Source organism: Vigna umbellata, chromosome 8 (genome assembly GCF_029865625.1).
Source record: "Vigna umbellata cultivar VRB3 chromosome 8, Vumbellata_1.0, whole genome shotgun sequence".
In the NCBI taxonomy this organism is placed as follows: domain Eukaryota; kingdom Viridiplantae; phylum Streptophyta; class Magnoliopsida; order Fabales; family Fabaceae; genus Vigna; species Vigna umbellata.
Genome location: NC_142172.1, coordinates 42,287,392 through 42,310,480, shown reverse-complemented (window position 1 = coordinate 42,310,480; position 23,089 = coordinate 42,287,392). Strand labels below are relative to the sequence as shown.

Genomic DNA, 23,089 nt, shown 5'->3' with positions numbered 1-23,089 from the left:
TAAAACGATCAAATATGCATGATTATGCACTGACACATATTAAATTTGACAATTAAAAAACACTGCTTCAACTCATAGTAAGTGTACTCCAATACAACTATAATCTTCAAATAATTCTAACATATAGGAAGCTCAACTTCAACAACTTACTTAAATATAACTAAAATGTTTGAAACTTTACTTTGTTGTTAAGTAATGTTTTTATTTTATTGAAAAATATTATCTTTGATCTTAAACTATCTACAATTAATATGATTGAAAATAATTCATAAAAACGTACCTTTTTAATCTTATAAAATTAAAAAATTCAATGAATTTAACATTACTCCTTAACCAATTTGAAATTAAACAAAACATTTTTATATTTAAGGGTTTTTTTTTCAGTTTTCAACTAAGTAACAAGCTAATTGTGTGAAACATGTAAAACAAAATCTCCATATTATAAAGTACTAGAAATTAAATGAATTGAGATGTGATGCTGGTTTAAGTTACATCCACATCTAGAATTTGATAAGATTGTTGTGCAAGATTAAAAGGGTAAAAAGAAAGCTAATTTTTTATTATGTTATTTACTTTGCTGTTCATCAATAGAGTCTTTCAAGCTTAAACATGAGCACAAAGTCTAATAAACTAAATATATTAATTTATTAATTTGAAAATAATGTCTGAACATATATAATCTGTGATACTTGAACGAACGCGTGGGCAAAGTGTATTAAATAAAACATATTAATTCATTAATTTGAAAATAATGTCTGAACACATATATAATCCGTTATACTTGAACGTGTGGGTAGAGTGTATTAAATAAAACATAGTGATGTAAACAGAGTATATACACTAAATAACCTTTCTTAACTTTGACATAAAGTCTACTAAAAATCCTTTGTTTACAAATAACCCTTAAAACTATTGAATCTAAAAAGTCTAACATCTCAATATGATGTTTTTCTATGTTCATAATACCTAAAATGTTGGGAATACATTGAAACTTGTATTTCTGAATGCATTTACTAAAAGCAATCTTGTAATCAAATTTATTAAGTTGTAATTTTCTTATTAATTCATAAATATATTTTAAGAGATATTTATAATTTATTGGCTAAAATTTTCATTTTTTTATCTTTAATTCTTATAAAAAAAATTAATTTAATTTTTAATTTTTATTTGATCCACTTTAATTTTTTATTTTTAAAAATATTCAATTAGATATTTTTTATTATATTAAAGTTATATTTTTATTAAAATTCATATATTAAATTATTTCATCTAAAAAAATAAAATTAATTTATTTAAACATTTAAAATAAAGTGATTTAATGTATAAAGTTTAACTAAAATTTAATACGAATCTAATGAAAAAGAATCATTTACAAAAATTGAAAGTTAAATTAAATGAAATAAAAATTAAAAATTAAAGGATGAAAAAGAGTTTTAACCTAATTTGTGAATTTGAAAGTTTGGTAAATTTTTGGTGAATAAATTTCCCATTATGCTAAATGAAGATAAACAAATAGAAGTGAGAATGAAAAGGGTGGGTTGTGAGTGTGTGAAAGGCGCGTCGGGAATGTGTCAAAGGAATAACAATATGTTGTGTTGTAATTTGAAAATAAAATGAACTGGTGTTTATGTTATGAAGGAATTCTAAAAGTGCATACATTCAGTTCAATCCACTATGGTCAAAAAGTCTTTAGCCAATCGCGTTAAAATGCGTGGACCAATAAAAACAGGCGGTCAGAAGAACTTTCTTTATCCCTGGTTTCTTTAACATATCTCCAATCTATTCCAAATACCCGTTTATGTTTCTTACCGACACCAACCAGTTCCTCCTAATACCTTGTTTCTCTGTTTCATTCCCACGCACAATTGGGCAAAACATTACATTAAATAATTAAGCGAAATTTTTGTCACCTATACAACTATTTTAATCCAATTAACCTAGATATATTGTTATAATTTAATGATTTAACATATTTTCTGATAAAAAAAATGAGAACCAATTTTGTTAGTTACGATAATGTTATCTGACAAATAAAATCATTATTTCATACAGAAACTTCTTATCTATTTACAAAAACTATTTTAATTATTCTCCTCTTGTGTTTAATGATTTTTTATGGTTGTATTAATTATTCCTTCCATTGTACTATGTGGTTTGACTTAGATTATGATTCAAATTAATTTTTATCAAAAACAATTCACTCAATTTAAATTTTGTAAATAAATAATTAACCATTAAGAATCAGAGTATCTTAACATAATTCCTAAATAGCATATACCTTGTGTTTCGGTGTACATTTGTTGGGACGCTTGCTCTTCTCCAATTGTTATTGTTCATACTCGCCAAAGGAGGGGGAGGTACCTGCAAAGATACTCCGACGCTCAAGTCAGATGTGAATTATGAAGCCTCAGCTCTCAAGAGAGTGATTATGATACTGTCTAGGGTCTCTAGAGCATAAAGAGAACGTACCTGGTCCTTGGCCCTGTTACTGTATTTATAAGCAAAATAAGAAATAACCAGCTTACCTAAAAATGTGGTTAGTGGCTTTATAAATATCTTAACCGTTTAAGATATTTTATGTAATAAATATAATATTTTAAGATAAAATATCTTACTACATAATTATGACCTAATTTTTCAAGTTGATGAATAACTTTTATACACAATGAGGTTGAACCTAAATTTTGGTTAAAACATAAAAAGTAAATCTTTTGAATCCTACGTGACAACCTTGGAGCGTTTTGAATCCACACGAGTTGAGTTGAATAGTGTTGGAGTTAAGCTCTTTCTCATGTCAAACTTTTCTTCAATGGGTTTACCCAACTCTTAACGAGGTGAATAGTATTGGAGTTGAGCTCTTTCTCATGTCAAACTTTTCTTCAACCTCGTCCCAATCATCAAGATCATCTTTGATAGCACCTCTTTTTTGTTTCAAAATGTTTTCAGATTAAAAGTTTTAATATATTTGAACTATTACTTTTATTGTTATAAAATTTTTAAAATGTTTATATTGGCTTATGTAAACTATTTAAAATCTACTAATTAATAAAAAATAGTTTACATTTTCATCAGAACTAAAATAAAACTATCAATATGAAACACTCACTTTTTTCATAAAATATTATATATATATATATATATATATATATATATATATATATAATTTAAACAAGATACTCCTGTCAAAGAAACATATAAATTTATATATTAAACAATTAATAAAAATACTCATTAACACTCTCATAATGTTCTATTAAATTATGATATCACATCGTTATAATGAATAACTTAATTAAATAGTAAAATAAAACTCAAAAATGTTATTTGAGCGAAATTTATTAGGAGTGATTTTTTTACGTCCTCGAGTGAAAACATTTAATTTGAGTAAGAAAATACTTTTTTTCTTAAGAAAAATATATTATTCAAAGAACTTTGTGCAACAATTCTAATAACAACTCAAAACATATGAAAATCCAAAAAAAAAACATATTCTATCACTAAACATTGTTCTATCAAATTTATATTTCAATCATTTCAACCTAAAAAAATCATTCAAAGTTTGTTAGAACTTGTATTTTGTTCCTAGTTTTCATTCCGATGTCTTCTTTTATGAGCTAAGTGCATCTTTTTCTTTTTCATGCATGTTCTTGTTAATTTTGTTTGTTTTTTTTATTGTATTGTGCTTTTTTATTCTTAATTAATTAATGATGAATTTTATCGAAAGTGAATGATCATTGGTAATTATTGACAGATTTTTCAAAGATTAAAAATTATCGATAATTACATCAAACATTTGCTATGAGTCTCGAATGTTTTGTCTCATGATAAAATTAATGATGTTTGTGTTAATGTTACTCATAAAAGAGAAATTAGATTGAATATTGGAATTATTCTGCATAATGTCCTCGCTATACTTGATTTTAATTACAATTTGACGTCCATCTCCAGATTAATTAAAGACTCTCACGTACATATTATATTTGCTAATGATGGTTGTTTTATTCCAGATCAAACGAGCAAAAGATGATTGGTTCAATTAGCTTTCATAAGGGGTTATACATTCTTTCTTATTTCAACGTCAATTTTATTAGTAGTGAGTAATTTGACATAAAACACTTGACCACTTATCAGATAAGAGGTTGTATCTCCTACGAAACAAACATAACTATATAAAATCTGGAAACGAACGTTGTGATATATGTCATATAGTAAAGCAAAGGAAACTTTCTTTTCCTAACAGTAAATCACGTACTGACAAATGCTTTGATCTTATTTATGTGGACATTTGGGGTTTTCTCCCACCCCTTCTTTCCATGGCCATCTTTATTTCTTTATTGTCATGGGTGATTTTAGTAGATTTACCTTATCTATCTCATGCACAATAAATTTGAAACTAGGATGCTTCTTATTGGATGCATCTTATTAGTTTTGTTAATCTTTGTTGAAAATAAGTTTGAAACGAAGATAAAAATTATCAGAAGTGATAATGACCATGAGTTTAAAAACGAGTGAATTCTATATTTCTAAAAGTATTATACACCAAACTAGTTGTGTGGAGATTCTGAATATAATGGAATTTCTGAAAGAAAACACCAGCACTGAATATAACTAGAGCTTTCATTTTTAAATAATTTTTTTTTCACATGTTCTGATCATATGCTTTAACTCGTGCCTTTTTAATTAATACAACACCCATTTCTTTTCTTAATAATTGTATTCCGCGTGAAAAAGTATATGCTGATCCTTACAATTACAAAAATCTTAGAATTTTTGGATTTTTATGCTTTGTTCAAACCCTATATTCTTAGCGTTCTAAATTTGAGCTACTATGACATTTTTATTGTAACTAATTAATTAATTAAATTATCAAAATAATAAATTATTTTATAACAATTAATTACAGATTATTTTATCTGTGCTAGGTATAATTAGCCTACGTTAATAAATGGGTTAAATATGATTTTAGTATTCGAAAGTTTTGTTTATTTTACTTCTCGTAATTTTGAACCTGTTATAAATAGTCCCTAACGTTAACTGTGACTATCGTAAGCCCACGTATGATCTCAGGTTCCATTTTTACTCTCTACCACGTTGGTTTTTGTGTTTCTTTTTTGTTTTTGTCCCAGAAACAGAGACAGAGAAAGAGTGTGTGTGATTGATTGATGAGTTGTGGAGGGGAATAGAAATCGATCGTTCACAATTCCAGACCAGATGCACTAGCCAATAGTGGCAGGAGGAGTGTTGAAGTGGAGCATTTTACCTCAATTGAGGATTGCCCCAAATTTAATGTTCTCAACCCCAGTTGTGCTAACCTTCTCCCTCCCAATCCTCTCCTTCCTCGCTCCTCGATCCTTCCTCCCAAATCCCACTCTTTACCAATCTCCCCCTCTGATGAACTCGATGACATCAACCTCTTCAACCGCGCCATCACCCTCGCCAATTCCCGCACCTCCACCGCCTCCGCCACCAACCCCTCAAAATTCTTCCACCTCTCATCCAAAAACTCCTCTCTCAAAATAGCCTTATGTTTCCTCATGAACACCGATCTCCACTTCTTCCCCCTCTGGGACCTTTTCTTCCACGACACCCCCTCCAACCTCTTCAACATCTACATCCACACTGACCCCTCCATCAACATCACACACTCTCTCGTCGCTCTTCGCCAACAATTCATCCCCTCCAAACGCACACCTTTTGTGCCTCCCCACCCTCATCTCCGCCACTGCCCTCCTCGACGACCCCGCCAACACCTACTTCGCCCTCCTCTCCCAGCACTGCGTCCATCTCCACTCCTTCTCCTACACCTACTACTCCCTCCTCGTCTCCCCCACCTTCGACTCCTCTGATCCTGAATCCTCCCGAATCGGCTTCTGTCTCAAGTACAAGTTTGATAACCGGAACGGTCGGCTTGAGTTTTCTAGGAACAATTTGGGGGCTCTGTGGCCGGGAGATGGGAAGCCGGGTTTGTGGCTGAATTCAAATTCGAGGATGGGAGCAGTGTACAACTTGATTGCAAGGGAAGAAGAGATTTTGATTGAAGATAAGAGAAGGAAGGTTGGTGGGGTGGTGGTGGATGTGGAGAGAAAGGAAGATATTGAGTTGGTGTTGTCGCCAGTGTTTGATGACTGCACAAAGGTTTTGGAGACGGAAGATCAAATAGTTGCAAGAGATTTGTACTGGGCAGTTGTGTGTGAGAAGGGGCTGGGGAAGGTTGAAGATTTGCTTGTGGGGTGTATAAGCAAAAACCCTTTCGTTGGAGATCCATACGTGGTGCTGAGCCAGGTTTGTTTCACAGAGGAAAGGTTTAGGAGGGTGACAAACATGCAGACGTGGGTTACCGTTAGCCACGTGAAAATGAACAAAACTTTCGAATAAGAACTAAACCAAAAATCGCGTCACAGTTAAGGGATTAAAAACATGTTAAATCTCAAATAAATAATTCGGTATAAACTATTACTATTCAATTTTTATGAATAAAATACATTCATTCACGTGTTTCGTGTTGTTTTAAACCATTAAATAATTAAAGAGTATACTTCTTTTAATTTTTGAGAGATAATTATCAATTTTTAAGGAAGAAGATCATCTTTACGAGACTAATGGAATAAATAATTGGCAAATCTAGAAGAATTAACAAAATTATTTATTGACAATAAAGTACAAAGGAAAATATTAATTGAATTCGCAAAGGCAACGGTAAGAAATGGAGTGGGTACTAATGTCATTAAATTTCTTTCGAGGGATAATAATGTAAAAGAGTACTAGTTACCGTTGAAACCCATTTCGTTCATATAAAGTGGCTTTTGCTTATACCAATTTGAAAAGTGATCGACAAATAAAAAAAATATAGAGAAAGAAAGCAAGAGCGAATTGTTAGAGAAAGAAGCAGTTAATCCAGAAATCAAAGAACGGAGTTATTTGTAAGTTTTCCTTTCGCTTTGTTGTGAAATTTTCATTTTATTTGCGTGCATGTTTGTTGGTAGATTTTGTTATATGTTTCTCCGTAGTGTGAAAGAAGATCTTGTTTCATTTTTTTTTTCTCCGGTAAGTTTAGAAGAAGAAAAATGTGAGGGTTTTATGTTTTTGGATTTTGAAATCTTCGGTTGTTTTTGGGTTGGGGAATTTGAAATCTTGAGTGGGGTTTTCTATTTCTTTTAGTCGAGCGTATGATTTGAGGGCTTGTCTCGTTTCATTCAATTGAGCATTTGCATCAAGCATCACTCGAAATATTGGGATTCAGTTTAAGGACCTTAATGGAGAATATTAGTTTTTATTTTATTTTATTTTGGGCCTTGTTTTACTTACTCCAGTTTTGGTGAGATGAAGCAACTAGTGAAAATTTGACATTTTGGATGATGAGTAGGTTGATGATTTTTCTCTGAAAATAGAGACAGAAATTTGGTGTAAACATTTGTAGGATGATTTAACCTTCTTACAATATATATGCAGGGCGTTCATTTGAACATTGACAACATTATCAAAAATGGCAGCAAGAACTGGTCGCTTGCTTCAAAACCATAACCTCAATGTCCATGTTAATGGTATGTGGTTCTTTTGGTTTAAATTTCTTCCATCATTAATTGGTTTTCTGGTCGTTTTTTAGTTTTTACTGTGCCTAGGCTTATTCATGATACTGGCGCAGGAGCAGGATCTGTTTCTGAGAAAGCAGATTTACCTGGACAGAGGAAAGGTAGAGCTGGGGGAAGAAAACCACTTGGAGATCTATCCAATGCTGGGAACCTCATCAACCAATTTGATGGAAAGAAAGCCCTTGATGGTTCATTGAACATTGGCAAACCCTCTGTTAATCAGGCGCCCAAGTTGCAGAAGTCTAAGAATCTTGAAACTGAAAAAAGAATCACCAACAAAGCTTCTGGAAAATCGCTTACTGGTAGCAGGAAAGCACTTTCTGACATTTCAAACTCGGGGAAGCCGCAAGGTCCTGAGATTAAAAATAAACACACCCTGAAACCTAGTTCGCTGATAGAGGAATCTCTTCCTCCCAGTGCAATTGCTGAAGAACGGATCTTGCATGATCATAAGAAATGTATAAAATCACAGGTTGAAACTGCAGACGTGCATCACTTTTTCAAGACTGTTGGACTTGAGTATGGTAATTGTTATTGCATTTAAATTATTATTTTTGCTAGTTGAACTTTGTGAATGGAAATGTTTTTCATTTTCGCTGGTAGTTGGCTTTTACTTAATTCTTTTATTTATGATCAGATGCAGATGATCACATGGCAATTTCCTTTGAGCTGCCGGCAATAAGTAAACTGAAGGTTTGTTTTGGTAGTTTTTCTGTTTCTTCTGGTCTTCTTTGTCCTCCCCCCTTCTAACTATTTATTTCTCCATCTTTCAGTCTGAAAGTGCATACTTGGAATTGGAGGAGGTACCTGAGCGGTTGCCTGAAATGCAGTCTCTATCTGCTACGCATGGTTCCCCAGCAAACTGCAAGACTCCAGGCTTATCAAGTTACCGTACAATGTGGAGTGACTCTACTGTCAACTTCAAGTTGATTGAGACACCAAAAGTGTCCAAAAATTGATTTCTCTTGAAACAATTTAGGACCTGATATGAGTAGGTTTTGCCGCAGATGGTGTTGGCAATTATAGTAGAATTTTTTGTTCATCTTAGATATTTTGTGCCTCAGATGTGTGATTGTTGCGAATTTTAGTAGACATGTTCATATCCGTAATATTTTGTAAAGGTTTAATGTGTTGGCAATGATAGTAGTATTTTTTGTTCATCTTAGATATGTTGTGCCTCAGATGTGTGATTGTTGCGAATTTTAGTAGACATGTTCATATCCATAATATTTTGTAAAGGTTAAATGTGCTCCCCAAGTCATTCCCGTGAATTGTTCTTTTTCTTGGAGATCGGTGTAATGTTGAAGTTCTTATTCTTATAACTGTTTGATAACCACATCTCTTAACACTAGGTAAATCTTACTCATGTGCACAAAGGAGGTACTATTTTGCAAGTTTAACTTGTATAACCCAATATGAGTTTCACTTTTTCTTAGCCACAGAACGTAACATGCGGTTGTTGTTAGTGCCACCATTAGATTGTCGGATGAAACTAAAAAGTTGTTTCATTTCTCTCAAAATATTGAGTGCCACCAATATGAGTTTTTTTTTGTTTGTTTTATATTAATAATGAAATAACTGTTTGCCATTGGATTGCGGGAACATTCAAGCATTAATGTTGTTTGACTCTCTTCTCTTTTTTGTCATTTTGTAGAAAAAAATATATAAAAATTAAAATTAAAATATTAACAGACTCAAAATAAAAACAATTACTTAATCTATTTTTATCTTATATTAACAAAATAGAATAATATTGTACCTAATAGAAAATTAAAACTATTTATTCCTATTTTATTTCTATCAAAATTAAACTAAATATTATTAAATCCAAATTAATAAAATAAGATTTAAATAAAATTATTAATAACTCTTAAAATTTAAGTTTATTTGAGTTCCCGCGGTGTTTGGAATACCTGGGTCATAGAGACTATAATTCTACTCAGGGGATTCATTGTGTTAAATTATCAAACTTTTCATACAGAAATTCATGGTCATTCTTGAATCCTCCACTTTCCTTACAGATCCAAAACCCATAACTACTCTGCCACCACCGGATCACGCGCGGATTGGTTGAAGAGCTTGTGTAATTGGAGAATGAGAACATAGGAGACTGACAACATACGCAAAATTCACGACCCATAATCGATTCAAAAAGTTAAACACCAATACATTGGTCTTTCAGTCATTCTATTACATTTCTTTACCCTATCATATGTTGATTCTGCATATTTTATATTTGTAAATAATATTCAGCCAAGTAAAAGTAAAACATGTGAAGGTGAAGATAGAGTTGCAAGAGTAGAGAGTTTAACACTGCAAACAAGAAGAAAGGTATATGTACTTCCTGCATATGTTGCTATGTTTTTTGTGATTTAATATAATTTTCCATGCTCTGTAGGTATGTTTAAGCCACAAAAGTGAGAGGGAGTAGATGGTGAAAGTAAATTTTGCACCACTTGCATACGATGTACTGTTTAAAAATCTCTAGCACATTGATACTAGGTAGAGCATAACTAGAGGGTTGAGTCAAAGTGGAACAACATGTGCAAGTACTATGGACACAAAGCAGTAAGGAAAAGAAAGCATTTGATGTGGTTCTTCTCATTTCTTGGTCTCTACTGTGGTTCTTTCAGTGTAAAGGAAATTCACTTGGTGCAATCTACTCCACCACCGATGGTACCTGCCAAGTTATATGTTGAGTAATGATTCTTTGACACATCAAAACTTTTTACATTCATTTGACACTACTCTTATTCACTTTTTACTCTCCTCTCTCTTGAAACAATACAAAAGTTTACACTTTTATGACCATTTTATCTTTGTAGTATATGTCAAATGAATGTAAAAATGTATCATAGTACCATTACTTTTATATGTTGGATGTCCAACACTCAACACTTCCAGTGATTGTGCTTTGAAATTCCTTTTTGTTAACATTGTGTAGGTTGTGGCTCATCTTGATTTTGATTGCGACAAAAATTACTCGCATAAAAATAGAATACATGATCGAGAAGTAAGATAGTTGATCACAGAGTTCATCCTAGGCCAGCGTGTTACAATTTCACCAAACTAACCACAGTATGCAAAGCAAAACTATCCGTTTTACATAAGATGTACAAACAAAATAATCACTTTTGTACACTGTATTACATAATTGTATTATCCTAAGACTCCCCAAGATGAAGAGGAATCTAGTAACCAAATTAATACACGCAGCATTTATGTATCTCACCAGCTGAAGCTAACTGACTCAAAATGTAGGTCATCTGTGGAACAAGAAGTGCAAATTGATGCTACTTCATGTCTCATTTTTCTTGGGCCACTAACAAGAACTCCAATGCTTGATCCATGACAGCCGGAGAGTATTTCTGCCAAAGAATGAAAAATTTCCTGTTTAAGGTTTTATTTGAACATCCATACCAGTATTTAGTCTTTCTAAAATGTAGCTAGAAACTTGTGTTCACAAGTAAAAATCTCATAATTTTAGTAGCATATCTTTCAATAAGCATTACTTGTTACATCATTAAAGTTTTGGCTTGATGTCATTTAGCTAAAAAGTATTCAATGTAAATATATTTAACTAAGCTTCCAGAAATGTAACCAATTAATTCGAAAAACATGGGACAAAATAAAAAATAATAATCTTACTTTTTATGTCTGGTGTTTCTCCATAGTGTACGTGAGCTGTTTGGACAAGGGATTGGAGGGGAAGGCTGCCTAATTCTTTGTCAGCATTGTAGTATCCTGAACCCGGAGAAGTTGATTGATCTGATGAGTAAATGTTTTTAATCTGCCCCAAATCCTTGTTCTGTTTCTTGTTCCACAGGAAAGCAGATGTTGCTACAATGGCGATAGATATGCATATGAATAACATGCTTAGACTTGACCTTGACAAATTAGGGTATATCAGGTCCGTATTATGGTCAATTGGATATATGTAGTATCTAGTTAGGATGCCAATAATTAGAAGGAATAATATAAAGGAGGATGAGATGATAATGCTAAGGTAGAGCCAACTGTTTTTTCCTAAAACTTCAGAAACTGGTTCATCTAACAGATTTGCCTTGAACCATGATGTTTGAGTAAGCCTTTTGTCATTCATGTCTGGCTTTTTCTCTCTGGTTACATAGGCTTCAATATGGAGCTGCAAGCGTGAGATATCGAAGGTGGTGCTGGTGGCGGAAACTGGGAGGATGAGGTCTATCATGGAGAGATCAATACACTTCTTGAAGGCACACAGAAGAAGAACTCTTGGAGTTTTGCCACCTTCAGTGTTGGCCTTAAAGACCAGTGATCGGATTATGGAAATGAAAGGAGTAATGCCACTTCCTCCACTTATCAACACAAGCAATTCATGCCTGCATGCATGCATGGAAGGTTTCATCAAGTCCTACCCTGTGAAGTTTAATCTAACACAAATATTCTTTGATTTTGAAATCTTCCCAAGAATTAAATCCATTAAAAAATAATACAGTGGAACAGTTCCTCTAGCAAGTCTCTAGTACCTTGAGTAAAAGGTTGAACCCGGTCCATAGGGTCCTTCGATGGAGACATCGAGGTGGGATAATGGAGACGAAGATGATAGCTTCTGGTACAAAGAATTGGACCAGGTTCCTGAATTTTTTATGACAACGCTTAAGGTGTCAGGATCAGTATCACTGCAGGAGGTGACTGTAAAAGGGTGCCACTGCAACTTGGAAATACTAGGAACATTAATGAAAATGGTGCTTGTGGGGGCATATCTCAGTCCTGTTGTAGCAAAATGAGAGAGAAATAAAAAAATCGGAACTTCAAATAGAATCAGATACACAGTTCATAAAGAACTTCTTAGAGATATTCATTCACCTAAGTTCTTGGAGAAATTTAATTCAACAGCTTCACAAGGCAAAACTCTGGCAGAAACCAACCGAATTTTTTGCTGAGACTGTAGGAATCTCAAGTAGCGGTCGATCATGAATAGGTAAAATCCTGGAAGCACCACGCAAGAGGAGGAAAATCCCAAATGTAGCACATAGAAGATTACAAAGACAACGTAGAGGTAGTGAGTGTAGAAGAAAAGCTCAAAAGCTTTTCGCCTTATGGAAGGTAAGGTAGCAGCCCACATGATTAATCCAGCAAGTAGAGAAATTTCTCCAGCCACATTTGACACTCCAACTTTGTTCCATTTGAATATCTGCATGAAAGTTTGTGGACTGTCTGTTACATTACATAGCTTGAAGATACGTCTCAGTAATTTATGATTGGAAAACGACCAAAGGGCATTGACTTTGAAAAGGTTGGCATTTGCTATTTTAAAGTTGTCTAATATTTATTACCTCTAAGATTTGGTGTGTCTTATACCAAAAAATGATATAACCAAGACCATGGGCTGTGAAGAGGACCATTGCAGTGTGTCCGAGCCATATATGATACTTGATGCTTCCCTCTGAAGTTAGGCCAAGGAACCTCAAAATTGAAGACCCTCTTGAGACTGGAAAGAACAATAAAGCCAAGCAAATATTCCCAACAAGGCCTAAAGCAATGGCTGAATATTCGAGCTTGACTTCCCACCTGTGCAACAGGAACTATTCTGTTACTGGAAATACATTAGTATTATCTGAATTCTGTAATAAATAACTCATTTTTTATGATTTGAAAACTGATGTGAAATTAAGAGTGATGGGTTATTCTCTCACACTTGGTCTCTCTCCTTAGCTGCATCTTGTGCAGCGCTTGCAAACATGCTATGCAAATAGGAGCAAAAGGTCCAAATCAAGAGTAAAACAAACATGATGGCGAAAGAGAGCTCTGTCATGGTGATTATCCCAAGAGGACCTTTTGTAAGCAATGGTCTTTTCCATGATGCCAATCCTAGGAATCTCCCCTTCCTAGAACCAAGAAATTAGCAATGTTAGCGAGTTTTCAATATGAAAGTGAGACAAATGAATGAAATAATATATACCTTTCAGTATTGTGATTCGAAGGTTTTTGCTCCAAATGAAGGTATAAACCCGCCAAAGTGGCAATTAGTAAGATTGGAAATGTGTAAATGAGTATGGTTGTCCCTGTGCAAAGACACATCGTAGATGCAAATAAATTAATAATGCAAATTATTTATACCAAATAAATAAAATAACTCTGTTCATATTTCTTCTCATCCAGCTGGTTCACTAAATAATACAAATACCAGCCAATTCGTCTCATTACATACAAATAGTTTGTGAACAATAAAACCAAATTGAAGAACTTGAAAAACTAGACTAATTTTTCAAATAAATATTAAATATATGTATCATTTCATTCATTTGCCCCAAAAATAAGGAAACAATAAATAGAAGAATATTACTCTCACGTCACGACATTTTTTAACCAATTTGTTTTCTCTTTTTATTTAAATTATAACATTAATTATCTCATTGTATGATTTTCACTTGGTATCTTTCTCTTAGTTTTAAATATTATAAGAAACTTAAATTTAAATTACATTACTCTCCAGAATTGCATTGCAGATACATTTTCTATTCCAATAAAAAATGACAGCACTTTTGTGTGCAATCTGAAACTGTCATGAGAAAAAAAAAGTTATACGTATTGATAAGTTTTACGATGAGTTGATATGAAAGATTTTTACGAATTAACTAGCACAAGTTAATATTAATTTATGAAAAAAGTTAATACAATTTTAATCATCCTACTCTTTGTGTGTGGGTGAGAAAGTGAAGAGGGAAGAAAGTTGAAAGACATGGTTGTAACATTTGTGACAGTGACAGTGACAAACCTTGGTCTCCGAAGTATACAGAATCTGCCTTTGCTTGAATGTCTGGAAACCATTGTAGATAGAAGATGTTGGTAGGTCTCACAATCCAAACCAATACATACCCAACAAAGATGAACAAGGAGAAGCACCATATCCCCACTTGCAAATACTTCTTCATCTTTCCAGAAATACCTTCATTTACCTCTGACTCTGAATTCATGCTTCCTCTATCACTCTCTTCAGCTTAAGATGATTCTCTTCTCTGAGAAACTTTACTCAACGCACATGCATTTATGTATATTTAAACTCCACATGCATAGGGTGGAATTAAAAAAAAAAAAAAGATTCAGATTGATCACATGTAAATTATTTCAGTGGTAATATCCTAAAGTCGTGCACACTTGGTGCTTCATTTCGTCCACACATGAGAAAATGGATTTTTCTGATGGAGTTTGATCCCTTTTTAAGAAGAAAAAAAATGATGAGAAACAAAATTTATATTGTTTTTTGGACTCTTTACAGTGCAATTGTCAATTGTGACATATTTAAAGCCACACACCATGGAAGCCTAGTTTGTCTTTATGTTAACATACCACATAAGCGAGTCCCATGTGGGGTTCAAAATTGGAATAGTCATACATCAACTCGCTACTTTTAGGAATAACTTATTAGAAACTTCAAAATATTGATAAAATATTTAAGGTAAGAGGCTTTTTTTTAACATATATATATATATATATATTGTATTACTTATATGTTAGTTTGAAATACATTGATATTGGAATGTATGTATTATTGAAATTTAAAATAGATTCATGAAGTGGTGTTTATTAAGTATAGAGTTTATTAAAGATCTTACATTACAAATTTACAAAATAAAGTATATATAAGTTCATTTTATAAAATTGAATTAAGTCTAAAATTAAAAAATTATTGTAAAGCCAAAAAAATATATATAAACTAGTCTACAAGTTAGAAGATCAACAACCATCGTCATAATAAGTTGTTTTGTTTTATACGTAACTTAAAGATGAGCTGATTTATTAATATACTTGAAACCAAATTGAATAGAAGGTCAAGAAGGTAAAAGTTTCTTTTGAACTAATTTATTAATATACTTTAAGTCCAAATTGCATAGAAGGTAAAAGTCTCTTTCGAAAAAGTAACGTCTAGTAATACAACATTTTCTTTTAAAGCAATTATGTCACTAAATTCTTCCAATACCAATGAATAAGTTAATATTGAACAATATGTTGAGATGAAGTAAAAGTTTAAAAATGAGTACCTCTATTCCACATTGGAATAAGTACGTAAAGAACCACACTGAATTGTTTGAGTAACAAATAAAGGGAAGAAAAGAGATGGAGATAAAGTGATTCAAAATGGAAAATTCAATAATGCATTTGAAATATCACTTGATAAGTCACTAGTAAAAAAGGAAAACATGAAAAAAAAATGTTATGAACATGATCACATACTTATAAGATTTTTTTTTTTTATTATCTGAGGAAAACATGTGATTTATACATATGTAATATGTACAACTTTTTTTCCTTAATTTATATATATAGGTGGTTTACATGTGTAATTTGAATTATTATTCAGATAAAGAGTGAATTAAATTATTTATTAAAATATATTAGAAAAAGTTAAGAGGTGTAAATGAATATATATATATATATATATATATATATATATATATATATATATAAAAGAGAAAAAAAATTACAATGGTAAGATAAATGATTATTGTTTTATATGCTACTTCATCGATGATAAATGAAGAGGAGATACTTAAGTGATGTTTTTAATTAAAATGTTCAATCTTTAACTATATTTTTAATTAGGACATAAATACTTCCACATGGAATAATACGGTCATAAAACTGCAGCGTAAACTTAGTAAAAAGATGACATGGAAATAACAAGGCCCGTTTAAAGAGTGTGAGACCAAATCCAATGCCAGCATAGCACGTTATTTTTGGGTCTGGGCATCCAGATTGGCACATCATGCCATAAGAAATGTTTCGAACAAGAGAGTTACTCTCTCCACCACACCACTCCCAAGATCACCCCAACAACTTTCTATACCTTTCCATATATTTTTTTTATTCTAAAAATATCTTAGATTAAATTCTTTTAACTTTTACCATTTAACTTTATTTACCTTTTTTTAAAATTTTAATTCTGTAGTTTCCATCACTTGATTTTTCTCTTTCTCTAATTACACACAAACCTCATATCCTCATTTTCTCTTTTCTTCTCTTCTTGGAATACACAGACCCCACCCCTGCCTCTTTCTCTTTGTTTATTCTTTCTTACACATTTTTGTGGTTCAAGCTTCCTTCTTTTTGTATATGTGCTATGTAAATGAATGTATGTGGTGTGTTGTGTAAGAAGAAGAAGAGAAACACGGATCTCGTTTAAGCCTTCGCATTTCAACTCTTTTAATTTTTTGTTTTTAGTTTATTAATTTTTGTTTGTAGATTTTAATTTCTGAACATTGTAAATGTTTATTTGTGTAGATTTTACATAATTTAATAATTTTTGTAATGCATGACAAAATGAGAATGGGAAGGTACATGAAACAACCTACGATGGTAGAGGGAGTAACCCTCTTCCAACAATTTCAATATAAAAGAAAAAGGAGTGATGCTCCCTCCACCACCCCATCTTCTCCATACACCTTTCCAGTCTTTTTTTTTTAATTCTAAATTTACCCCTTTTAGCCCACCCCCCCTCCCAGTGTCATTTTCTCTCTTTCTCTTAATTTCAACTTCCGTTAACACAAAATTTGACAGAAAAAGCAAATTCTGCATGGTTAAAACATTTATAACTTCTGATGAGTTTTGAAGTATCATGATTTCATAATATAATCTGCTAAAAATTTCTTCTCCACTTCCTTGTCGTTAAATAACCAAACTTGAAAGTCTATGCTTAAAATTACATTGGTGCTTACAATGGTGCAATGAAAGAGAAATATGTTTGTTAAGTAAAAAATAAAAAGTGAATAAAAGAAAAAATAGTTAGTTCAGTTTATCTTCTTATTCATATTGTTCATGTCGAATTTACCTTTTTTGTCAAATTTTATGTTAACGGAAGTAAAAATTAAGAAAAAGAGAGAAAGTGACAATGAAGAGTGGGAGCTTACTGTTGAGAAAAGGAAAAGTAAAAGTGAAAGTGAGAAGGGATTGAGATTAGGGTTTTAAAAAATAAAAAGTAAAAGTAAACAATAAAAAGAATAAATTTAAAATTTAAAAAGAAAAATAGAGGAGGTGTAGGGAGAAGATGAGGGAGCATCACTCATCAAAAAGCTCTTCCCAATCCCATAGAAGGAGCCCAAAACGAAAGTAATAGTAAAATACACTAACTACACTCACTAATGGCAAAAACCCACGTATACATATTTTATGCATAAGTAAATTTTATAAATTTAAAACGAGTTATAAGTTTCACATTAATTAAAATGAGTAAGATAAATGATATAAAAATAAAAATATTTATAAATTCATTATTTTAATATTTTTAATTAAAAATATTATTTTGGTCTCTTTCATTCATTTTGTCAATATCGAATCTTCTAACGTCTCATCATAAAAAACCTCATAATGTGATAATCTGGTAGATGATATGCTTGTGGTGCTTATTATGGACTTTGATAAATTAATTTTTTTTCGTGTACCTTTTTGCTTCTTCTTGGATTGCAGTAATCTTTAAGTAAACTTGAAGCACGTTAAACTTTGCAGAGTCTATGTCAAGCTTTTCGTAAGCTTAAGCTTAAAGGCTGCCTTAAAAAACAAGTATATATAAGCTAATCACATGGATGTAGTCAAAGAGCATATTAAGAATTCAAACTTATGGTTGAACAAGGACATCAACGGCCGAAAATACTTTTGTTTTTCTTAAATTAGGTTTTTTTTTTTTAAGAAAAAGATTAACGTAAGAGTAGTGGACATGTGACCTTTTAGTACCAAGCAGGTGCCAGAAAGCAAAAGTAGTGGCAGAATATGCGCAAGGGTCTTTTGGAATAAGCGACAACATAAACCACTGCACTAATCAACGTGAACCATACAAAAAACAATGGTCCATACATGCATGCATACAGCCAGTGTAAAAAGCCAAAAGTGTTAATTAATATTTTTCAGCTTCTACTTTTTAACTATTTCATTCTATACAATTTGCAAATGCTTTTTTTCTTTCTCTCTCTCTTTTAATCATTCTAATAATTGTACTAATAATGATGTCATTTTGAGTAATGCTGAGCTATGGCTTCAAGCAACCGTATTTCCCTTTGTGCCGACATGTGAAAAATGACCTTAATTTCTACAAAATAGACTAATGCATGTGGGAGGAAAAAATCTAGTGCTGTTGACCGAGGCCATGTGATGTGTGACAAGAAGATTTATAATTTCCACTGAGTTGTGAGGATCGTATTAAGAGGTGCAAAGAATAAATTAATCAGCACTGTTTAGTAAAGCTGGCATGCACTATACATGCATATGCCCTTTTGCACTGGAAGACATTAACAATATAATTTGCTTTCTACTACATCATAAGATAAGGTTCCAGAGACGCGTGCAAACAATATGTGGTTTCCAATTGGAGATTCCCGTCTGAAACCTACATAATCTGACCCCTTATCAACAAATTTGTCAAATACCTATCTTTTCACACCCTACGTGAATCCAAGGTGTTTGAAAAAAAGGGATACATATATAATTGTTTATGCAGTCTTTCATGTCACAAAATCTGATAACGAATTAGAAGGATACATTGAGAGATATAAGAGAAAGTAGAACACTGTATAAAAGTGAAAGATTTATTAATTTATTGTTTTAAGGTTTTGGATAAAGAGTGATGTAAATACTTTATTTGATTGAGTTCTAATGTCATTTGTGTTTGTGTTTCAAATGAATCTCTTCCTTAATTTAAAGTATTTCTTATAAAGGATATTTAGGTTATTTATTGAACATATATGTTTATATGATACTATAAATATGTTTTCTTTTCTTGCAGAAATTTAGTCCTGTATATACAAATCTTAGATTACGTGCATTTTATACAAACGATTGAAGACGATGCTACATTTACTTTTGTCGTTTTTATAGATTTTTTTGCCATGTAAAACTATCTTTGCTTGTAACCTTTTAAAAGTATCTCCTATAAGTTACCAAAAGTATTCATTAACCTTTTGTTCCAACTGTTGCTTGTTTAACTCACCTGTAAACGTTTTCCACTCATTAAATTTTTCTTTTGCGCTACGATGTCACAGCTATGTTCACTACAGGTAATTCTGTTCCCACATCAATATTCGAATTTGTGCCCAGAAGTTTAGATGAAACAACCTGTATCAGTATTTTAGATCTGCATGCGACTAACATTGTAATTCGTTAAAATCAACCGTTATATGAAGTGGAGCGCCGAGAAAACTAATGCAGATTTGTGAGAAACGTCCAAAAATGTTGAGTTTCAAATCAACTAACCATAAAAAGCAAATGCAAGAGTAGGTGTTATCCTTTGACTTGTGCTTACCAAATTCATGTACTATATATCATATCTTCCTTCTCAAATCTTCGCTGGGACTTAAGTCGCTGTCTCTCTCTGTGTCTGTTGTCTTCTTGTTGCAGTTCTGTCCACACATCACACTTCCCTTTTGCATCCTCAAACTAGATACTACTCATGGCATGTGTTTTCCTCCGCGTGACACACTCTTGAAGGAATCGAAAGGCCAAAATCAAAACTTTCTTCAATGAACACCGTATTCCTCATACCCTCTATCCTTCTCCTTCTCCTTCTCACACCCTTCTCACTTTCATTCTCTCCCACAGATAACTTCCTTCTCAGTTGTGGATCACACAACAATGCTTCCCTCTTCAACAGAGTCTTCACGGGCGATTCCACCAACCCAGGTTCCAATTTTCTCTCTTCAGGTGATTCTGTTTCACTCGCATATCAAAAGCCACCTCAGAATTTGCCCGCTTTGTACCATACAGCAAGAGTTTTCAGCAGCAGTGGGAGCTACAGGTTCAATATGAAGAAAAACGGCACCCACTTTGTTCGTTTTCATTTCTCCCCCTTCAAGGCTCAAAGTTTTGATCTAAAATCGGCAAACTTTAGTGTCTTTGTTAATGGGGCTTCGGTGCTGAGCAATTTCCAGCCACCTAATGATGTGCTTCTCAAAGAGTTCATTCTAAACATAGAGTCAAACTTTCTTGAGATTTTGTTTAGGCCTGTTGGTGACTCAGGTTTTGCCTTTGTCAATGCTTTGGAGGTGTTTACTGCCCCTGCGGATTTTGTCATAGATTTTGGAGGCAGGGCGGTTGGTCCTTCTGGGGTGGAAGAGTACCGAAACCTTTCATCTAAGGTTTTGGAAACTGTTCATAGGATCAATGTTGGGGGTTTGAAAATAACTCCTTTCAATGACACCCTTTGGAGGACTTGGATTCCTGATGAGGATTATTTGGTGTTTAAGGGTGCAGCAAAGCCTGCAGTGAGCACTCACATACCAAATTACCAGAAGGGAGGTGCAACTAGAGAGATTGCACCTGAAAATGTTTACATGACTGCTCAGCAGATGAATAGGGAAAACTCAAGTTTGGCTTCTAGGTTCAACATAACCTGGAACTTTCCTGTGTCTCCTGGTGGTGTTCCACACTTGGTTCGATTGCATTTCTGCGATATTGTTAGTCCTGCTCTCAACTTGCTCTACTTTGATGTGTACATCAATGGGTACATTGCATACAAGGATCTTGATTTGTCAGCGCTTACCATCCACACGCTTGCATCACCTGTCTATGTGGATTTTGTTACAAATTCAGATGACTCGGGTTTTGTTCAAGTGAGTGTTGGTCCTTCTGAGCTAAGCAGTTCCATAAGGATGAATGCCATATTGAATGGTGCAGAGATAATGGAGATGCTCAATGATGTCAGTACTAAAGTTGTGCATAGGAAGAAGAATTTGTGGGTGTTGGTGGGTTCAGTTGTTGGAGGAATTGTTGTCTTTTTTTTAGTTGTAACTGCTTTTCTACTTGGTACCAAATGCAGGAACAAGAAACCAAAACCAAGGACATTGGAAAGTGTTGGATGGACACCTTTAAGCATGTTTGGAGGGAGTTCCCTCAGTAGAAGCTCCGAGCCTGGTTCACATGGACTTCTTGGCTTGAAGATCCCTTTTGCTGAAATAAAATCAGCAACAAACAACTTCGATAGAAATTTAATTATAGGGTCTGGTGGGTTTGGTATGGTCTACAAAGGAGTGTTCAGAGACAATACGAAGGTTGCTGTCAAGAGAGGCATGCCAGGGTCCAGACAAGGCCTTCCCGAGTTCCAAACTGAGATAACTGTTTTGTCCAAAATTCGCCATCGCCACCTTGTTTCACTGGTTGGTTTCTGTGAAGAAAATTCAGAAATGATACTTGTCTATGAGTATGTTGAAAAGGGTCCGCTGAAGAAGCATTTATATGGCTCATCACGACAAACACCTCTCTCTTGGAAGCAGCGTCTTGAAATATGCATTGGTGCAGCCAGAGGTCTTCACTATCTTCACACTGGCTTTGCTCAAGGAATCATCCACCGTGACATTAAATCAACCAACATATTGCTTGATGAAGACTATGTGGCCAAGGTTGCTGACTTTGGTCTTTCAAGGTCAGGACCGTGCATCGATGAAACACATGTGAGTACTAATGTGAAAGGTAGTTTTGGTTATCTTGATCCTGAGTATTACCGGAGACAGCAGCTTACGGATAAGTCAGATGTTTATTCATTTGGTGTAGTGCTTTTTGAGGTTCTTTGTGGCAGACCTGCTGTTGATCCACAATTAGCTAGAGAACAGGTCAATTTGGCAGAATGGGCACTTGAGTGGCTGAAGAAAGGCATGCTGGACAAAATTGTTGACCCCCATCTTGTTGGACAAATCCAACAAGACTCCTTAAAAAAATTTTGTGAAACTGCAGAGAAATGTTTGTCTGAGTATGGAGTTGATAGACCAGCTATGGGTGATGTCTTATGGAATTTGGAGTATGCACTTCAGCTCCAAGAAAGTGAACAACAAAGGGAGCCACATGCCAACAGCAGTGCTAGTGAAGCTGCAAGTTTGACCAGTACAGTTATTCCTGGAAATCCTTCTACCAACACAAGAGCAGAGAGGGATTATGATAATTTTTCTTCTGATGTTAGTACTAGCCAAGTGTTTTCCCAGCTAATGAACAATGAAGGTAGATAGCTGTATGGTGCAAATATAAGCAAGAGGTATTATAGCAGTACCCTAAGGTTGAATACTTTTTTTTTTCTGTCAAGTTTTCTTTTGAAAGAAATTGCACCGAAACCATGATTAGCATGATTTATTCATGGAAGGCTCCTTATATAGCACTAGTTCATTGATACTTTCTTACAGATGTTGGAATATCTTCTTGTCTGATATTTGGAGATTGGTTAAAATTTTTGTAGTATAATTTATTCATTAATTTTATACAGCAATTCTGTCTTTGTTCTAGAACTGAATCAGTCAAATTTGTGATGAGCTATAGGTTGGTGGCCCCTTTGTATGATATATCTGGAATTTCAGTTGAATGTTCTAACTTCAATTCCAATCCTCAGTCTATAAGAGAAACTGTAACGTGAAACAAAGACATGTAATAGTTTTGTTTTAAAACTTCAACTAGACAAAATGGAATGTAGAAGGTAGGTTGAATTTACATGGCTCAAATCTCTACCTGATAATATTTCAATCTATAGGTCTTACGTAACAGGTATTCATTGTTTA

General features: G+C 33.3%; 3 protein-coding genes and 1 pseudogene across 3 annotated transcripts; 3 read left to right on the top strand and 1 right to left on the bottom strand.

Moving 5' to 3' along the window:
- The first annotated feature begins 5,041 nt into the window (after window positions 1-5,041).
- LOC148194768 (uncharacterized) lies at window positions 5,042-6,640 on the top strand (annotated as a pseudogene).
- A 150-nt stretch (window positions 6,641-6,790) lies between these two features.
- Window positions 6,791-8,877, top strand: LOC124844707 (uncharacterized). Its single transcript, XM_047321702.2, has 5 exons — window positions 6,791-6,920; window positions 7,450-7,541; window positions 7,643-8,113; window positions 8,227-8,282; window positions 8,363-8,877. The coding sequence occupies exons 2-5, from the start codon at window positions 7,484-7,486 to the stop codon at window positions 8,546-8,548; spliced, it is 771 nt and encodes a 256-aa protein (XP_047177658.1). The 5' UTR covers window positions 6,791-6,920; window positions 7,450-7,483; the 3' UTR covers window positions 8,549-8,877.
- Window positions 8,878-10,568: 1,691 nt separating this feature from the next.
- LOC124844722 (ferric reduction oxidase 2-like) lies at window positions 10,569-14,744 on the bottom strand. Its single transcript, XM_088095645.1, has 8 exons — window positions 14,347-14,744; window positions 13,531-13,633; window positions 13,265-13,456; window positions 12,905-13,139; window positions 12,435-12,762; window positions 12,095-12,338; window positions 11,238-11,947; window positions 10,569-10,957 (listed from the first exon to the last, which is right to left on the bottom strand). The coding sequence occupies exons 1-8, from the start codon at window positions 14,543-14,545 to the stop codon at window positions 10,818-10,820; spliced, it is 2,151 nt and encodes a 716-aa protein (XP_087951771.1). The 5' UTR covers window positions 14,546-14,744; the 3' UTR covers window positions 10,569-10,817.
- A 4,841-nt stretch (window positions 14,745-19,585) lies between these two features.
- On the top strand, window positions 19,586-22,803 carry LOC124844708 (putative receptor-like protein kinase At5g24010). The gene has a single exon (XM_088096763.1). The coding sequence runs from the start codon at window positions 20,075-20,077 to the stop codon at window positions 22,547-22,549; it is 2,475 nt and encodes an 824-aa protein (XP_087952889.1). The 5' UTR covers window positions 19,586-20,074; the 3' UTR covers window positions 22,550-22,803.
- The last annotated feature ends 286 nt before the right edge of the window (window positions 22,804-23,089 follow it).